The sequence below is a fragment of the Ptychodera flava genome, chromosome 5 (assembly GCF_041260155.1).
Source record: "Ptychodera flava strain L36383 chromosome 5, AS_Pfla_20210202, whole genome shotgun sequence".
Lineage (NCBI taxonomy): Eukaryota > Metazoa > Hemichordata > Enteropneusta > Ptychoderidae > Ptychodera > Ptychodera flava.
In genome coordinates this window covers 16,426,840-16,444,971 of record NC_091932.1, presented here as the reverse complement: position 1 = coordinate 16,444,971, position 18,132 = coordinate 16,426,840, and the positions used below count along the sequence as shown (strand labels likewise).

Sequence of the window (18,132 nt, the reverse complement as noted above, 5' to 3'; positions counted from 1 at the left end):
TTTCTTTCCTTTCTATAATTTTAAAGAGTAACGTGAATCATCAAATTGCAAATTTTTGACTGACAGTTTGCATCAGTCATGGATTTGTGCACACATTACGGTCACAATCATTTTGGAATTAACCTGCTAATATAACCAAAAAATATCAAATCTGATACATGCCCTACTCTGTTGGATGGTAGAGTGGAACCTGACCAGGACTGACATCTACTCAAGGAGTACTTCATTACAGGGCAAGGATGGTTTCTTAATAAGTACTTGACACTGTCTAGCCATAGATATTGACCCATGCTGTTCACTAATTCAAAGCAAAGCACAGCCAAGTTGCTCATGACTTAACCCTTTCACCACTATGGTTTGGCCCAAAACCCATTGTTATCAATGATGATTGTGGACCTTATTACATGGAATTGGGGAGAACTTTTACAGGGAAGTGGCGGGGGTCGGGGTAGGGGAACAAGTTAGTCTCATGCCACATAAGGTCTGGTAGAGTAGCATTGATTTCCTATAGCTAAGTAAGACCTCCATACAGAGAAATGGAGTGAAAGGGATAAAATAGCAAATTCTGCCAAAGCAAAGCATATACCAGTGAACTATCAACAGGCTACCCTCCCCCAAACAAAACAAAACAAAACAAAACAAAACCTGTTTTTTTTTAGTTTTGAAGGTGCTGTCCAAATTTTATTTGCATTTTGGGGATCTCATACATCTGATTTCCTTTCTAATCAGAGTAAAATCTACTTGATGCAATCTTCATTATGTAAAGATGTAAACCAGAGAAGCAGCCAGAAAGACTTGAATGCCATTTTTTGCGGCTTGAATCTTTCAATCCTGGGGAAGCCCCTTTCAGAAAACATAATCTTGTTTGAAAATCAAACTTTCAACTCTTTTAGCGATGGCAAAACAGTTAAGACTCATTCAGGTTTATGCTAGATTTTGAATGAAATGGCAAATGGTTCGGACAGATCTGCTGTACCTAAACAGATTGCTCTGCAAGCTCTGGTAAAGTGACAGGGAAACTGTGGGGACTACAACCTTGATAAAGACAGTATTTTGTTTGGAGTTAGACTTACTAAAGGGTCAATATAGTGGTTTGCGTTGAATTGTTGGCAATACAAGAACTAGACATATACTGTCTAAATTGAGGAGTCGCCAACTCAGTCAGGCGTAATTATCGTCTAGGCGATAATACCAGTCAACCACAAATAAATCAACTCTGGGAAAGTTGAAACTTGAGTAGTGATAGCAACACACACATCCCTCTACCTGTCCAGAACTCATCATTGGCACACGTTGTTTGTGCGAATCTGGTGGTGTTGTTTTGACTATGTCTGATCTCCTTCCAGACAAAGTTTCAACTTTCACAGAGTTGGTTTCTTTAAGGTTGACGGATATTACGGATTGTTACAGCTGACAGTGTTGGCAACTCCTGCAATTCAGACAGTATGTTTAACTAGTTCCCATATTGCCACTGTGAGAGCACAACTGGTCATTGCACACATTCAGACTAAGTTGAATACTAGGTATTTCAACGTGACTGTTGGAACAGAACAAGAATTCCTTTTTTCAAAAATATATCAAAACTATCATTTGAAATGAATCAAATACTATAACTAATGGAGATTTCAGTAAAAAAATGTGAATGAAGGTGTAAATGAAATACAATAAATGGAAAGATGGCCCTTTTTTTCGGAACAAAAATATTTCATTTTCTTCTGAATGAAAGTGTTTTTGAGCAAAATGCACTGTACATGAATTTGTGGTGATAATATCATGTGCAAGTAAGAAGATTGACACACATGTAGATACTGTAAATGATGGCTATAGAAGCAAAGAGAATCTGCATGGAAAAGATCAGAGTATGAATCTGTGGCTGGTGAGAAAATCAGCAAGCTTTGCAGAGAAGACAAAAATGCACATACATAAAGCGGATGAAAATATCACGGTACATTTGTATCACTTGGTGACTGATGCATCAATGTGGGCAAAATTCTAGCCTTGACAAAACTTGCCCTGTCACCAAACACCAATGAACACTATCGTAAGTTTGAATAAAGATTTTGAAGAGAGTTCAGACAGCCATTTCAAAGCAGACATGAGTTGATGCATGATATCGTAATGTCTGTGTGTTTGCATTTTAAACAGTTGCTGTGATATCCACGAACAACGCAGAAAAATCAGTGAAACGCTCAAGAGTGCATACATGTGAAAGCATAACAGCAGCATCAAGACTTTGCCGGCAGACTCTGACCTGACCTGACCTCTGACCCCACAGCCAGAACTGGCAATTCTGCAAAGAAAGTACTGAAAGGCAGCAGTCAGACGAATGCATTTGAAACCATGAAAAGGTCAGCATTTTGTATGTAAATGTGTATGTAGAGTCCCGTCAGCTTCAATCCAGAACAGTAGAAATTTTCATTGGAGTAAAAGCACTGTGGCATAGAAGACTTTGGTATAAGCCACCCTGCAGCATAGTTCGCCATCGAATACAAGAAGCACTGCGATGCATGAAAGAAGCAGGCACTGGAATGAGGCAGAAAGCTAGAATTTCGACCCTTGACCTCTAAAATAACCTTTGAACTGTGATGCGTTACCTTTGGTCAATATCCTTTGTTTAGCTGATTATAAGAATAATTTGAGATAAACCATAATTAATCAATGTCATTTATGAATAAATTTGACTACAAAATATTGAACTACTAGCTAATCGATCATGCACATTTCAAATTTTTAATGAAGATGATCAAAACTGATGATTGTTAGATCAATCAAACACGACCTGTAAACTAAATTATCACAAGGACATGCAGATTGTTGGAAGTTCATAAATACAGAAAAATTAGAAAATCTTCACTACCATGCATGAAAATGAGATAATGAAAATTTGGTACTAGCTATGAGGAATATTTTGTTCATAACTTGAATATCATTTTTGGAAAGAAGTACAAGTTTTGAAGATAATTTGAGAAATTGCAAGAACAGCCAACACCAAATTCAGTGAACTATGACCTCAGAGACCTTTGACCTGAAATGTGATGATTACCTTCGCTGAATCTCTGTTCTTGTTTTGCTTTGTCTAAATTCCATACATCAAAATAAACATGAATGTACATTAGTATGAATGAGCTGATGTTCATTGTTTTCGAAAACAATTATACTGCCGTGTTGTTTCCATGGTTACCATGTTTTGAGTAAACCGCGCAGTACTGGTACTTTCTGATATTTTGTTAACAAAAAGTGACATAACAAATATTCTCCTCCTCCCGATGTTAAACAAATGATGGATGAATGACTTTGTATGCACAACTTTTGTTAGTTATGAGGATGACGGTGAAAAAGTTGATGACATCACAAACCAGACTTATTTATGTCCTGCAGCACCACACGCTTTATTTTTTTGTGCAAAAATTACGTGGCTAAAGAGTTGTAAAATGCCAGTGGTGACCACAACACAGCATGTCTTCAAATGAGAAAAGGTGCAGCACTTTCTGTGTATTGTTGTGTGCTGGTGTTTTTACAAACACTGTGAAAATCTTGCATAGTAATGAATGTAAACGCATATTATTCAGTGTCCCGGGCCAAATGCACGTTATTAAAAGTCAGGGGCAGACGACAAAAATGCTGACTGCATCAAAGGTAGGAGATGTATCACTACTACTGAAAATCAGACGCCTTTTGAAATTATCACAGAGTCAGGCTTTGTTTGGTGGAGAGGCTCTATGGTCTCCTACACAATCATCTGGATTATGTGAAAAGACTTCATTCAGAGTCCTGGGCCAAACATATCTGTGATTGATATACACTTTTCCCCCAAAGAGGCCACTTCTTCGAAGTGTGTGAACATGTAAGTGTATTGCAAACTTCAAATTTAGCAAGGTACTATCAGTTCCTGTTTATTATTCTTCTTTGTACATATATCATAAATGGGAAACGATAAACCTACCTCTGCAGGGATCGTTCTTGACCAAGAATTCGTCCAACGCCATCCAACCGCCACCGACACGCACCATGACGGTACTTCTCAGGATACGAACCAGTCGCAGACGTTGAGAGTCTCCAAACTATGGGAAGAAAATCGGACTTGGAGTTCAAGCATGTGCATTTCATATCAAAGTCATACACCGAAACACTGACTCATATTCATGAGTTTTGTTGTCGTTTGTCTTGTTTGAAACATAACAAAACGAAATGGAAAAAGGCACAGTAGAGAACTCACAGTAACGAAAATGAAATATAAAAGTGCAGTGTTTATGTGCAACCTATGCATAACAAATTTTGTTTTTGTTGAAACACAGAAACAAAACTAAAGCTAAAATAAATAAAAAGAAAATCATAATTAATTCTGAAAATGAGGAGGGTAGTGGGGGAAAATTATATTTAACCGATAAAAACTATGGCAAGCAGTTACATTTTATAAATATATTGAATTTAAGGGAACATTTATGAGCGTGTAGTGTTTGATGCATGAGCTTTGACACATTACAGAAAAGTGGCACACATAATCTATATTGGAAAATGAAAAAAAAAAGTAATTCCCCATAACACAACTCCAAAAGAGAACCACAGACCCCTTGTTCGGGTTTCAAGATGCCAACTTGAATGTATAATGATATCTTGACATACTTTTCCGATGTTCACATTTGGTGAACTCATATCTTTAGAATACATCATATAGAACTCCTGGGCAGCCATATTGGAAGTAACGAGGAATAAAAATAAAAGCAACTTTTTTTTTTACTCGAAAAAGTGGAATGTTTTGTAATAAAGAACTGACGAGGGTTGTTCAGGATTGGAAGAGGATACAAAGAATGGAGAGATATTGAAAACAAAAGGGGGAGTGCACCCGAAACCAAGAAAGTTTATGAGGGGTCATTGAAAGCGGACGTCAGGTTTGTGGTTCTTTGTTGTGCTGTGGTCTGATATTTTTTTATGTTTTTTTTTTCACTTTTATCATTTTCTACAGGTCTTTCTTACAAACTCTACAAATATAATCTCCAATCAGAATTCACTGTTCTCACATTCTCTGAACCAAGGCATAGCCATGGCTTTCAGGTTTTCTCAACGATGGAAATACAGTGAGCAAACGTCTTAAAAATTTCACTCACGACGTTAGCTTCCTCTACATAAAATTTTGTCTGCTATCAAAACAATTAAAAAAAGGATCTTTTTTTTAAATGTAGGACACTGTCATTTCAGTTTGAATTTGGTAATTGCTCTTGAAAAACCTGAAAAATGCTGACACAATCACATTTCAGTGTTACAATCTTTCATTTTGATATTTGAAAACATTTCTTTCATGTCCCACACGAAAAAATGAAACTATTTGTTTGATTCAATTGAAACTCAACCAGAGTATATTCTCGATATAATTTGTGTGTACTCAAGTGACATTATATTTTTCATATGCAGTTGTAATTTTATCCGCAGAGTTGCAGGAAGACCTGTGCAGTCAGTTCAAGCAGCCATACAGAAGTCTACGCTGTGGGCGAATAGAGGACAGCCATATTGGCTGTCATGTGATCACATCTGTTAGTCATTTGATGACCATGTGACATCTATGAAGACAACACCACAACTTACATGGATGAGAAATAAGTATGGGAGGTTGCAATGGCGCTTGTTCATGATATCATTAATTTCTTCTAATGCCGTGCTGCGTATTCTCTGTGAGGGGATGGGATGGCAATGCAAGGATGGGTGACATGGAATGGGGGGATTAAAACAGAGTCCATTAACAACGGAATAGAAGGTGAAGGGTGAAACAGCATGGAAAAATCCAGGATTGATGGATAATAGAAAGAAAATGTGAATGAAAGATGGGAAAGATCGAGCAGAGATGACTTTTAGTTTCTGAGCATGGTATTTAACAGTTTTCATGATTCCACCATTGCTATTGAGTACACATGGAGATACAGAAGTTAGTTTCCTTGTTTATTGTTAAATTTCACAGAACCTCTATAATTATATGAAGAAAAACCATAAACTTGGTAACGTGTGAGAATCATGCAAAACTTAATGTGCATATAAGGTTTTACACAGAAAAGAAAATCTTGGATCATGAGAAGTCAAAATGGCTGCTGTTTCTATGGTGATTTTTTAAATATGGTATCTCCATGACGATGTCACTTTGTGATTTTTTTTTTCTTTTCATGTTCAAGCCATGAAAAAATTACAAGCATTCAGCCTTTTGCCATAAGCTAAGACACACAACTACATGTATAACACATACACCACACAAATAATAACATAGCAAAAAAGACATTAAACGATCACTAAAGGACAGACTGCCTGCGCAATAATGACTTTTTTTTTTCGGCAATGAGATGAAGAATTTGAAGCATTGTATGCAGCTGATGTTTCATTGGATGAGTTTTTCACCACTTGTGGATAAAGAGAGTCACATACCGTAGAATGAAACCGATATATAGACTCGCCAGCCTAAAGCACAGGAAGTTGCGCCCAAAGAATAAAAAAGACAAAAAAACAAAGAAGAGCAGAAGAAACACGAAACAAATTGGTATGCACTTTGGATAGGAAAGAGGCAGTCCAACAGAAATAATCTGAGGTGATGTGAAAACTGAAAGACCTCATAACACTGCAGTGAGTGGATGCATACGACAGTGTTTTTCCCGCCCTGATATTCGTCTTGGGCTTCCAGTTTGCTCTAGAACTTCATCAACTTGAAATAGAGTCGGTAGGAGTGAGGCAGTAGGAATTATGGGTTAGGGTTAGATATAGAATGGAGTCAAGCAAACTGCTTATGTCACAAGGAATATTATAAATTCAAACAAGTTTTAACAATCAGAAAAACACACTTTTAAGCTGGAATGCTTTTGATATTTGCCTCTAATGCACACATTTCAAACATTTTTTTGCCGATATACATCGCATTGTTACTGCACAAATTATACTGATGTCAAACTGCATATAAACAGAGCGATTTAATTACAAGCTGAAACGCTTTCACTATCTTATGTGTTTTTTTTATATTCTTTCAAAGTTTCATTTCAAAAGATTTCTAATTTGAAGCTATTCTCTGTACATGTACAACCTGGAAGCTTTTGAATTTGATTTTCAACAAATTGACATCCAGAAATTATCATAGTTGTACCGATAATCTTTATTCAGACAATACATTTATCTCACACTCATTGAGTTACTTTGCTAACCTTATTGACATTACTGTATTATGCACCTTAACATTGTCGAGTTGAACTTATGAACCTTACCTGAGAAATTATAAAAGTAGATGTTATTAAGAAGATATTAATATTATATCATTTAGTAAAAAACACCAGAAAACCCTTACACCACACAACCAAACTGGATTAAAACACCTTAAAATCCTGATGACAATTGGATTCATATATTATGGAATTATCTTAATTTTATAGGGAATTGATGTGGGAATTTCAATGGAATATGGGGATTTCAATGGAATGTGGAATCCATTTCAAGTTGAGAAATTCCTTGCAAACTTGATACCCGTAAATCATGATGGCCGATGGGGATGCGACACTTCACTATGATACACAACAGTACACCACGATGACATCACAGGAACAATCCACAACACAAACTACTCACGACAGTAACAACGACACATAACCCTTACATGAAAGTCATGAATAAATTTCCGTAATTTTACATGTTAATGAGCCACCTACCCTGTATTTGCCTTCTCCGATCTGTAACACCTGGAACTGCTTGGTACAGGTGCACAACGAAACCTGTCTTCTCACCTGGGAAAAAAGAATATAAAAATCATGATAAAAATTTGTCAGCTTCATATGAGCCCCTTCAACTTTTAGTATTTCTGAAATTTTTTATAGTCAATTGAAGATTTCTTGAAATTACTGGTGTCAGCACAATATCAACAGTTTGTGAAATTTCTTGACGTCAAATTGAATCACGGGTAACAGAGATTACACTGTGCCAATAGCTGACGTCTTAAATGAGCTGAAGAGCTGTATTTTTTTTATCAAATTGAAGAATATGATCAAACCTACCTCATCTTGAATCTTTTCAGTATCAGTCAGTGGTTTCGCCCTCTCGCTGTCAGGTTTCAGAGCCGCGATGAATTCTTTATAGTCTATGTATCCGTCTCCGTCACGATCAAATATGTCCGCGACCGCGTTCATCTCCAGGCGGTTGGTTGGGAATTCTGACAGGGGTTGAAATAAGACAGGGTTTTAAACCACCAAGCCTTACGCTTATATTAATCACCACGACAATCACCACCAAATATACATATTGAAACCGTGCGGGTGCATACTCTCTTTCTGAAGAGTAAGCTCTATCGCAGAATCAAATTTCTTGTTAAACTATGAATGGGTTGTTTCTGATTGATGTTTTATTTGAGAAAGCACAAAACATTATTTTCAAAATGTGTAATTTGTAATACTTGGTATATATATTACTGTTTTCCACAAAATATTTGGTACATGTGACCAACTCACTTGATGCAAGGATGCCTTCAATGAACTCTCGTCTTGTGACCTTTCCATCGTGGTCGAGGTCAATGCGACGGAAGAAGTCCATCACTCGCGATTTCTTGTTGTTCATCCAGCGCATGTAGCGCTTCCTCCAGTCTTCAAAGTTGAAGTTTCTCATGGCAACCATCTGGCAAGGAAAAGATAAATTTACAGTCTATCCCAGAAAATAACTTTCAGCTGATGGGTTTGTGAAATCAATTATATTCCTCCGGAGATATTTGACAATTTTCAATTGTTACAGCCGTTTCTGATCATTAAGCACTGCCCTGGTTTCAGAAACCATTGCATTATTGAGTATCCCAGAACTTCCGTGTTGAAAACATAAAAAGGACTTTAATCTAAATATTATGCTGGAAAAAATAAAGGGGAAAAAATCTGTCCGGTTGCTCTGCTCCGGGTTTTCACCAGAGTGATCATTCTACTGCTTTTCCCTGTAAAATCTTAGTTTATATCTGATTTGACGAAGCAAGATGGCAGAGAGAATGTTAACAAATGACCTTTGACCTGACCAAGGGCCAACGGTTACACTCATTACTCTTTGGTTGACCTCTCTTGTGTCATACCTGTGATAGTCTGTCATAGGCATCTTGCAGTTTTCTCTGTCTGTCCAGAGCCATCACCCAGACGTGCTTCCACTTGTTGAAAAGCAGGGCGACTCTTGGGTTTTTGCTCGCATCTGGACCTGGACTTGGCTCACGGCTGCGGGGACGGCCGTGGTGTATTCTTGAACGACGCGACCTATCGGCAATCGGGATGCCACTGCCACCCTCGATGGATCGACGTCGCTTATGTGGTTTGATCAGTCGGTCGACGTCTCCTTGTTTCGTGGTAAGTTCCGCTGGAATTCTTGATGCTCTTCGAGGAGTTTCTCAACGAGAGCCAGTTCTTCTGGGATGGGATCTTCGTCAAGAGCTTGCAGAGTCTGTTCTGCGGCTTCAAGCCAAGCAAGAAGTACTTCAAGGAGTTCCGCGTTATCCTTCAACATTGCCAAAGCATCAAGAAGCCTCTTTTCTCGTTGATCTGACCAATTTTCAACCTGCAAATCAGAGATAAGGATGAGTTGATACAGTTGTCAAGCTGCTCCCTGGCTTTGATTAAAATGCAGATCGTACAAAATTCTCTGTGACTTTATTACTACACTGCACACTGCAAATTATCAGACTATTCCCTGCATACATCTGCAGAGAGGGTGTTAGAATGAGAAGTATGGCTTATCTCTTTCTGGAAGATCTTAATTCAAACTGCGCTTGCGAACATGATCTGCGATCCTTCACTTTGACCTTAATTTAGCTTTTGACCTAAAAATGTTGAACTGCTTCTCATTAGTCTGAATGTTATCAGATTCAAAGTAATATTCTTTTTTTTTCACCAACATTTCAATGTGATATGTGACAGTCCTCTGTTAATATTTAAACATTTTGAATGGCTACTAGGGAATGCCGAACAGGTAAATAGAATGACTGATGTGAAGCATATTTATCAAAATCACAGCCATACCTCTGCCCATCTTGCTTCCAGCACGGTTATCCAGTGTTTGATCACCGTCTCTGCATCGGGATGGCATTTCTTCAGGATAGCCATTCCCATGTCGATGGTTTCCTTGAGCCGCGCCAGCTCTGATGCCATCAGCTTCTTGAAGTCCTGTTTGGGCGACGATGGGAGATGAGGGAGGCAAAATCAGAGAGGCAAATTATCAGAATTGAATCACACACCGTGATGGCCAGTAAAGTATTGAGGTAGAATGCGCCCCGGGGACAGATATTTGGACTCTCAAACTTTTCCAATTCTTTTCTGATCTTCCATGTGTGGAGTCTCGTTTCAAAACTCTTGGGTATGAAAAATTTTCAGTGTCTCAGTTTTTTTTGAAAATTAAAATTTTTATTTTGTTCTCTCACAGTTAACACACAGGTTGTGGCTATTTTGGATTTCAAATATCAGTGAATGTTAGATTCTCTACTTCAAAACTTTGCAGGGTTGTATTCTTGATTTGGTAAAATAGTGATTGGAAGTTTCACAGAGGAAAGTTTAGGCAAAAGTTTAAGTCTATCACTTTACAGGCGCATACTACCTTAAAACAATATCATGCACTAAAATCGTTTTTAATCATAGAAAAGAAGAGTTACAAGTTTTCTTCAGCAGTGGCGTTAGAAAAGTTCAAACATTTTGGGAAATTTTTTTGTACCTTGTGGTTTTCAAGGTGTTCCGTAAGGATGTCTTCATCGTCCGGAAGAGGTCCGTGGAATCTGAGGCTCTGCTCCGCCTCAGCCAGCCATTCCAGCATGGAGTGCACGGCTTGATGGAATGTTTCAGCCTTAAGTATAGGGGAAAAGCACAAAGATCTCAATCACGCTACCTATGTCTTTTGTGTCTAAAAGTTCCAAACATGATTAACCCTTGAGCGCCAAAGTCAAGTTTTGTCACCCTTATAAAAATATACCTCAGTCAATTTTTGTCAGATTTTTGCCAAAATTTTGATAAAAATCTGTGGCCGATGAAATGTTGTTTTCATTTGGTCCAAAATTATCAAAAAATTACAGAAAAGTTCATAAAAGTTGGTAAAATGTTACACTAAAATTTTGATGGATAAAATACAGCACTCAAAGAGTTAAGAAATGGAGATATGGTGGAAATGTGAGTTTAACAAGTTCACACAAAATTGCAAAATTCATCTTAATGTATATCAAAAGGCAATTTTTTGTGCATGTAGGAGAGTTACATGTTAGCTATGTAACCTTCTCACCAACTTTTCCATGTACTTCCTTTTTATATTAATTATATTAATCATATATTTTTTCCTTTATTGTATCTGTAAATGTTTGGCATGTGTCCATTTGGCCTGGGAACTCAGAGATTTGCACGTCACAATATTATTATACTTTCTTATTAAAGCAAGGCCTGAATTTTGTTCTGGCAAAAGAAATATTTCATCACACAGAAAACAGTGGAAGCTCTGTTTTACTTTTCAATAAATTTCATGTAAATTAGATCATTCAATAAATATTTCAACTTACACTGAAATACAGTGTCACTCTACGCATGTGAGATTATCACCTTGTAAATAGTTCACGTCATAAGGCAGTATTGTTATTTTACTGTTGGTTATATATTTTTTTTCAACAGCCTAAAGAAATGACTCACCTCTGCCATGGCCGATTTCAGCCTGTCTTGTTTCTGGATACTGAGTTCGCACACGTTCTCCCATTTCTGTTGTAGTTCGGCAAGTTTGGCTTTGAGATGGGATGTGTCTTCACTTGACGTCTCCATCAGCTCCTTGGCCGACTTGTTGACCGACTTCACGCTGGTCTTCCGGTTGGCAAGGTCACGTTGGAATTGCTGCGGCAAGTGATTTTGGAAGAAAACAGGATTAATGGCATTGAAATATTAAATGTGTACCGCACAGTCAAGATTATTGGCATGCACTTCAAATGGAAATAATACCTACATCTGACTTTGTGAATATTTGTCGGAATGGGCATTGCAAGATTCATTCCTGCACCAATTCTGTTCAATTATCCATAATAGCATTGTTCGTGGTTACAGGTCTGTTAAATATAGCTGCAAGTTTTTGACATGGGACACTGCTGCTTGAAATGCGGACAAATTTTTATCATGATCAATGTTGCATGCATGGCTGTTGCTGCAGCTTGTATTCTGAGCTGTTAATATGTCTTTTAGTGTTCATTGTAGCATTAGCAGTCGCCCATTACTTAGTATTTTTTGTTGTTCTTGAATGCGTCATTTCAAAGAATTAAATCTAAATTTGCAGACAAATATTTATTTTTGTATATTGATGAGAGACCATAACATCATTTTTATACAGCCCTAGTGTCCTTTATTAAACAAAGCTGCCAAAACTCATCCTGTCTTTACCTTGTGTGTCTCTGTAAGGTTGAGAACAGTGTCGATGTCACCATGGACTGGTGAATCTTCGGACAGAGTTGGTTCAACCCTGTACAGCCAGTCCAGGAGTGCCTGCAAAGCGTCTTTGAACTGACCAGAGTACAGCAGAGCCTCCTCCAGTTTGTGTTGTCTGTTTAAACAAGAGTGAGACAATCAGATATGATACTGCGTTATCACATCAAGTTGGATACTATAGTTTAGCCTGACCATTTGCTGAACAAATTAATTGAAAATAGAAACCATACAAGCCACTTTATTTCTTATACCTTGAAATTACTTGTCTGTTTGAAGGGAGAATGGCTGACCCCCGTTTAATTATTTCTGATTACTTTCATTGCTTTTTAAACAAGTACATATTCTTCTTCCTTAGGCATATATTAACCTTCCCGTCACAATGCACTGTGTACAGTACCGGTATGCTGTGTTAGAGTTTTGATAGATGATTTCTAGTCTGGGCTGAAATTCCGTTTTTCAACGATAAAACTGAAAATCACACACAGAGGCATTCACACATATTTCTGAGAGTAGAACAAGAATCTTTATTTCACAGACGGCATCAAAGATTCCGGGGAAATACCTCGAAGTTTACTCCAGATGAAGTTTTAAACAGATTTATCTCAATACATCTGTAATACTGAGAAAAACAGCGGCCACAATTAAATGTAGATTTTCTCCCCTTGCGATTTACTATGAATGCATTGACAAAACTCTTGATGGACATATGACATGCTAATGTACTGGGGAACCGGTGTGGACGGGTCATTGACCAGATAGGCACTCTACAAAAAAATCAACAACAACGGATGTACGACACATACCTGTCGACAGATTTACCACAGACAAGGTCCCATTTATCCTTGAGATCTCGTAGCATGCCATTGAGGATCTTGGTGTCCACTGGGTTGCTCTTGTCCCGCAGGGTACGGCCTGTCCTCACGATGTTATCGTACGCGGGCTGTTTGGCACCAAGTAATCGCTGGAACTCCTGTTGGTCAGGAAGTTTGCGGAGAAATTAGTCGTTAAAGTTTACCTTGCTTCCTGAATTTAATCCGACCTTGTTCTTAAAAATATCAATGCTTTCATCACCAAAGGAGTTGCTTGACTTTATTTCTTGGTAAAGTAAACAATATTGCATCCTTTGATTTGTCCACAAATGTTTTTTGCCAATAAAACAATATTAACATGTATTGGCCTTCTCCCATGGCATGCTGGGATCAAAGTAATACATTCACACAGGTCAATATGTGTGGTTATGCAGTTGGGATATCAGCGATATTATACCTTGTGATGTTTCAGCTGTTCTTTCAGTACTGTTGGCTCATTACCGACAGATTTTGTACTGGCCATCGTCTTCTCGGATTCTTCAAGCCAATTGTACAGCTTGTAGTATGTGTCGTGGAACTGAAAGTTAATGAACACACAATGCATCATTTGTTCCCTGTTGATATGAACACCACTCCCCCTGACATTCATGTATATTATTTCCCTGTTGAACTTGCCAATCACATGGCTTGACAAAGTATTACCGATCGGTGAAATTTCCAATTAAAACCGACAAACTCCCTGTCATATTTCCAACAAAACCTGCCACCACCTCTGTCCTTTTAGCCGGATGCAAAGTATTTTTTTTCTGTACTTTACAAACAAAACAAACCCATATGCTCTAATTGTCCCCTCACCAAGATTTGATATATCACATTATCGCCCTCATTTGCATATGCCTTTGCCGTTATCCACTTCAAGAGCCATTCACGCTGCTTGTGACTAAAACTTTGCATAATGATCTCATCATTTTGTTATTGCCCTTGTTTTTCAAAATTATTTACTAATTTTGTATTCAAAGTTACTGTAACTTTATACACATCCTATAGCAACTGTACATACTGACCTTTGACCTAGCACTTTGCTCAGATTTCCATACCCCTTAACAATTTTCACTCTCTATACCAAGTCACCTTCTGGTTACCTTCCTATGCTTTTTGAATAGAGCTACACATACTTTGACCATACAATTTTATTTGACCCTTTTCTGATATTATTGACCTCATTTGCATACCTGTTTAGCCTTCTTCATTCCCATTTCAAGTTGTCGTCGCCTGTCGGCGCACCTGGTGAGCACCTTCTCCCATCGGTGCTGTACACTGACCAGGAGATTCTTGATGAGAATTACGTCCTGTTTCTGACTGAAGTATTTCAGCTGTGTTCCAGTCTTGTCCAGCTCTTTCATGGTCTCGTGTTTGTCCTTCACCTCCTGTGTGAAATTCTGGTCGAATAAAAATGCAAAAAAAATACATTTTATTTTTGAACATTTCTTTCATGGTCTGAAGCACAAAACATCGCCACAAGTCCAGATGAATGAAAATCTTTGTGATTCACGACCAAAACATTTTTCGCACATACTGAACAAACAGCCCTAAAAATAGGGCTTCATTCTAAAGATATCACCGTTGATATGTAAAAGTAAATATTGGTTGCAAAATATTGATGCCTCTTTCAGAAACAACGCTTGTAGGAATGGTAAAGTTGGCAATTTACAATGTTATGATTAAAATGTTATAGATCATTTTCTGTGTTAAGTCTACAGGGAAAAATAAAATTTTCTTTTTACGAAAAACTATGATCAGAAAAATTTTTCTTACACTAAGAGCTTCAAAATGAGACCCAACAAGTGGTAGATCAGAAGAGAATTGTAAAAGTTCAGAGTCCGAATATCTGTCTACGAAGCAGATTCTCTCTTCAGACTCTGTAGGGAATGCCTCACCTCATGTTCTGTGATCTGTTTTTGAACATTTTCCAGAATAGAGCTTGCCGCTTTGGCCTGGTTGAGATTCTTCTCAGCTGTTGTCAACCAAGAGATGAATGCTTGCAAAGCATCATGGAATGCTTGGGCTTGTTTCAGTGCCTCTTCAAGTTTTGCCTGTTGGATTCAAAAGTCAGTTAATCACTTCTGTTTGCTCACTTTTTTGGTCGTGGAGAGGGGTAGGCAAGACTTGTTACCAACAGCTTTTCACACTGGCAGTTTTCATACAACAGCTTTTGTAAAAGTGGCAGATACATGAACATGCTAAATTTCAAAGCAAAAACAAAATTGTCATTTGCGTACAAGAAAAACATTTTAAATTTTACATACAATACCTTCCAATACTTCAAAAAGTTATCAAATTCACCGGAAAATCAAAAGTTCATCTTTAGAAGTGTCATGTTCTTTGCCAAAAGTTTCTTGTCTTTGCAGGCCAGCAAAATCCAAGATGGCTGCCCTGCAAGAATGTCATCACCATAGCAACAATCTGTACCTTTCTCTCGAGAGCCCTTTGCTCCACGCTCTTCCATTTATTCTCCAGAGCATGTAGAGTATTTTCAACATTGGTGCGACTTGCTGGGTCACTCTTCTCGAGTAGTTGGTGTCCTTTCTTGATAAGGAAGTCGACATCTGGCTCCTTCCGGTTCAGATCTTTCTGCATGTGCTGTTAAAGAATTAAAAGAGGAACAAACAACCCTTCCATATTACAATCAGTCCACATTGAAAAGTACTTTGGCTGAAGTAAACTTTTGATCCATAAGAGTTAGTCATCGTTTTTTTTTAGTTGATTGTCCTGTTGAAACAAACATTAGTGTGATAAAACAACAACAACAACAACAACAACAACATCAACAGACACTGATTAGTATTATGGGATAGATCAGAAAGGTCCACAAAAGATACAACATACAACTTGGATATTGGACGTTCCCAGAAGTTCAAGATCACTTTGGGATTATTAAAATTGTGTTCAACTTCACACTAGCAGGGAAATGCTGTGTTCTTGCAATAGTATGTTTGTTCAAGCCTGGTCATCTGTAAAATATTCTGAATCAGTTTCTGATGCCAAATCGAGTTTTGGATAACAAGTATTGGTACAGAACTTAACTCATATTTTTAAATGTATCAAAAAATATTTTTCAACTTTTTTCTGTTATTGGATAATGTGAGCTCATGAAGGAGATACATGTCAAATGGGAAACAAAAAAATATATATATATGCGCGTGCATAGCAAAATGTTGTGTCAATCTATTTATCACAAGCACTTACGTTTTCAAATCTTTTCAAATGGGCCGTCCAATTTTGAGCAACATGGAGGAAGATGGCCTCGAATTTCTGCCGTACAGGGTTGCACACAGGTGGCAAAATTTATTAATTTTAGTGCAATGTTGGCTGTTTCAGATTTGCTTAAAATTGCTTGCCAAGAATAAATTAACGTGTTGAGTGTGCTTTTTCTGTTTTTCTGTTTTTGCACTTGCGTTTAAATCAATCTGCCACCCCTCTTTTAGGAAAAAGGATGGTATGAGCCAGAGTAACAATGACAACCGGCTGCACCAATCCTGTTTCACAGAGAAATGTTTTTACAGCCAATAAGGGTGATATTTTGAGCGTTTGTGCCGGCCGCAAAAACAAAAACGTGCATAGAATTTGCATAACAGCAACAACCCCAGAAAGACAGTGGAACATAACAGTGGTAGACGTGTGGAGGAAATACTTACTTTCAAGAAGCTACCAAGAGGGTGAAAACGTATTCGTACAACAGTTACAACAGAGTTACAGCGGATAGCGAGATCATCGGCATGCAAACTTATACTCTGCAAAAATGGTATGGATTTTTAGAGAGAGATGACAGGGACATGATAATATATGACAATACACCAAAGAAAGATGGAGGTTACACTCAGAAAGAGGAAGAAGCCCGCGCTAACTTTCTTTACGCACCGCAAGAACGTTGAGCGCTAGCGCCACGATGCAGAGCTGAGCTCTAAGACACATAAAGCCGGCATTTTTAACAAAAAACAGACAGAAGCTGCTCATGCATTGTTAAGCAAAATGGCGTGACATAAGTTGAGTAACTCCACAACGAAATCCATTTTGCCGTTTTTTTTATTTCTGCCCTAGGTGATGCTTAACAGAAATGATCTTGTGTTAGCAGAATCATGGAAGGTCTACATGCCATGACGGGGGTATAATGACTACTGGATTCACAGAAAATTTAGGAGGAAGTTATCGATAGCAACAAAACTACCCCACACCCTAAGAAGGCCCTGTAATATGTGATAAACTAAATCTATGGACTAACATAGACAAAACATGTAACACATTTGACATTTGTCGTACATCAAACGCAAACTCTGAGTACACAATACATAAACACTGACCCTTTCAAATTCATATATAATTATATTTTGCTTCAAATGATCAAAACTTATTTGAGAATGATTTTGATCGATACTTTCAAGTGTAAACACATCCCAGTTTCATGAATAAAGTAAAGGGAAGGCGAAAGCTGAATATTAACAGTAACATTGCTTGCATTATTTCGTACTGACATTTTGACACGCTACTTTTTATTTTAATGAAACTGCAATGACCGACATGCTTTTGTGTTGTTTGCTCAAATGAATTTGCTTTCTAATGAATTTGCATTCAGATTTCAAATCAACAGAATTGAAATTAATCGAGATTCAATTCAACATGTACTACATAAAACCCGTTTTCATAGTCAGTTGTATTTTCATTGAAAGGGTAGGCGTCAGTGTACAGACACCTAGACAAACACACAGACAGAAACACAGACAAACACGCAGGGAAACACTGAAAACGTACCAGTGCATTGATCGTGATAGATTCTATGCAAGATTTGAGACCACAGACTTCTAAAATACACCAGGATTTTATGAAGATAGGAAGGACGATACTCGATACAGGAAAAT

General features: G+C 37.7%; 1 protein-coding gene across 1 annotated transcript in view; it reads right to left on the bottom strand.

Annotated features, from left to right (window-relative positions):
* The window catches only part of LOC139133137 (microtubule-actin cross-linking factor 1-like), a 92,358-nt gene that overhangs the window by 7,648 nt on the left and 66,578 nt on the right, over nucleotides 1-18,132 (bottom strand). The window contains 16 exon segments of the mRNA XM_070699558.1: nucleotides 3,944-4,061; nucleotides 7,668-7,742; nucleotides 8,010-8,164; nucleotides 8,460-8,622; nucleotides 9,059-9,333; nucleotides 9,336-9,531; nucleotides 9,993-10,136; nucleotides 10,678-10,806; nucleotides 11,634-11,828; nucleotides 12,366-12,525; nucleotides 13,214-13,380; nucleotides 13,677-13,796; nucleotides 14,452-14,658; nucleotides 15,157-15,312; nucleotides 15,689-15,859; nucleotides 16,466-16,531. Of these exon segments, the coding sequence (XP_070555659.1) occupies nucleotides 3,944-4,061; nucleotides 7,668-7,742; nucleotides 8,010-8,164; nucleotides 8,460-8,622; nucleotides 9,059-9,333; nucleotides 9,336-9,531; nucleotides 9,993-10,136; nucleotides 10,678-10,806; nucleotides 11,634-11,828; nucleotides 12,366-12,525; nucleotides 13,214-13,380; nucleotides 13,677-13,796; nucleotides 14,452-14,658; nucleotides 15,157-15,312; nucleotides 15,689-15,859; nucleotides 16,466-16,531 (2,497 nt within the window).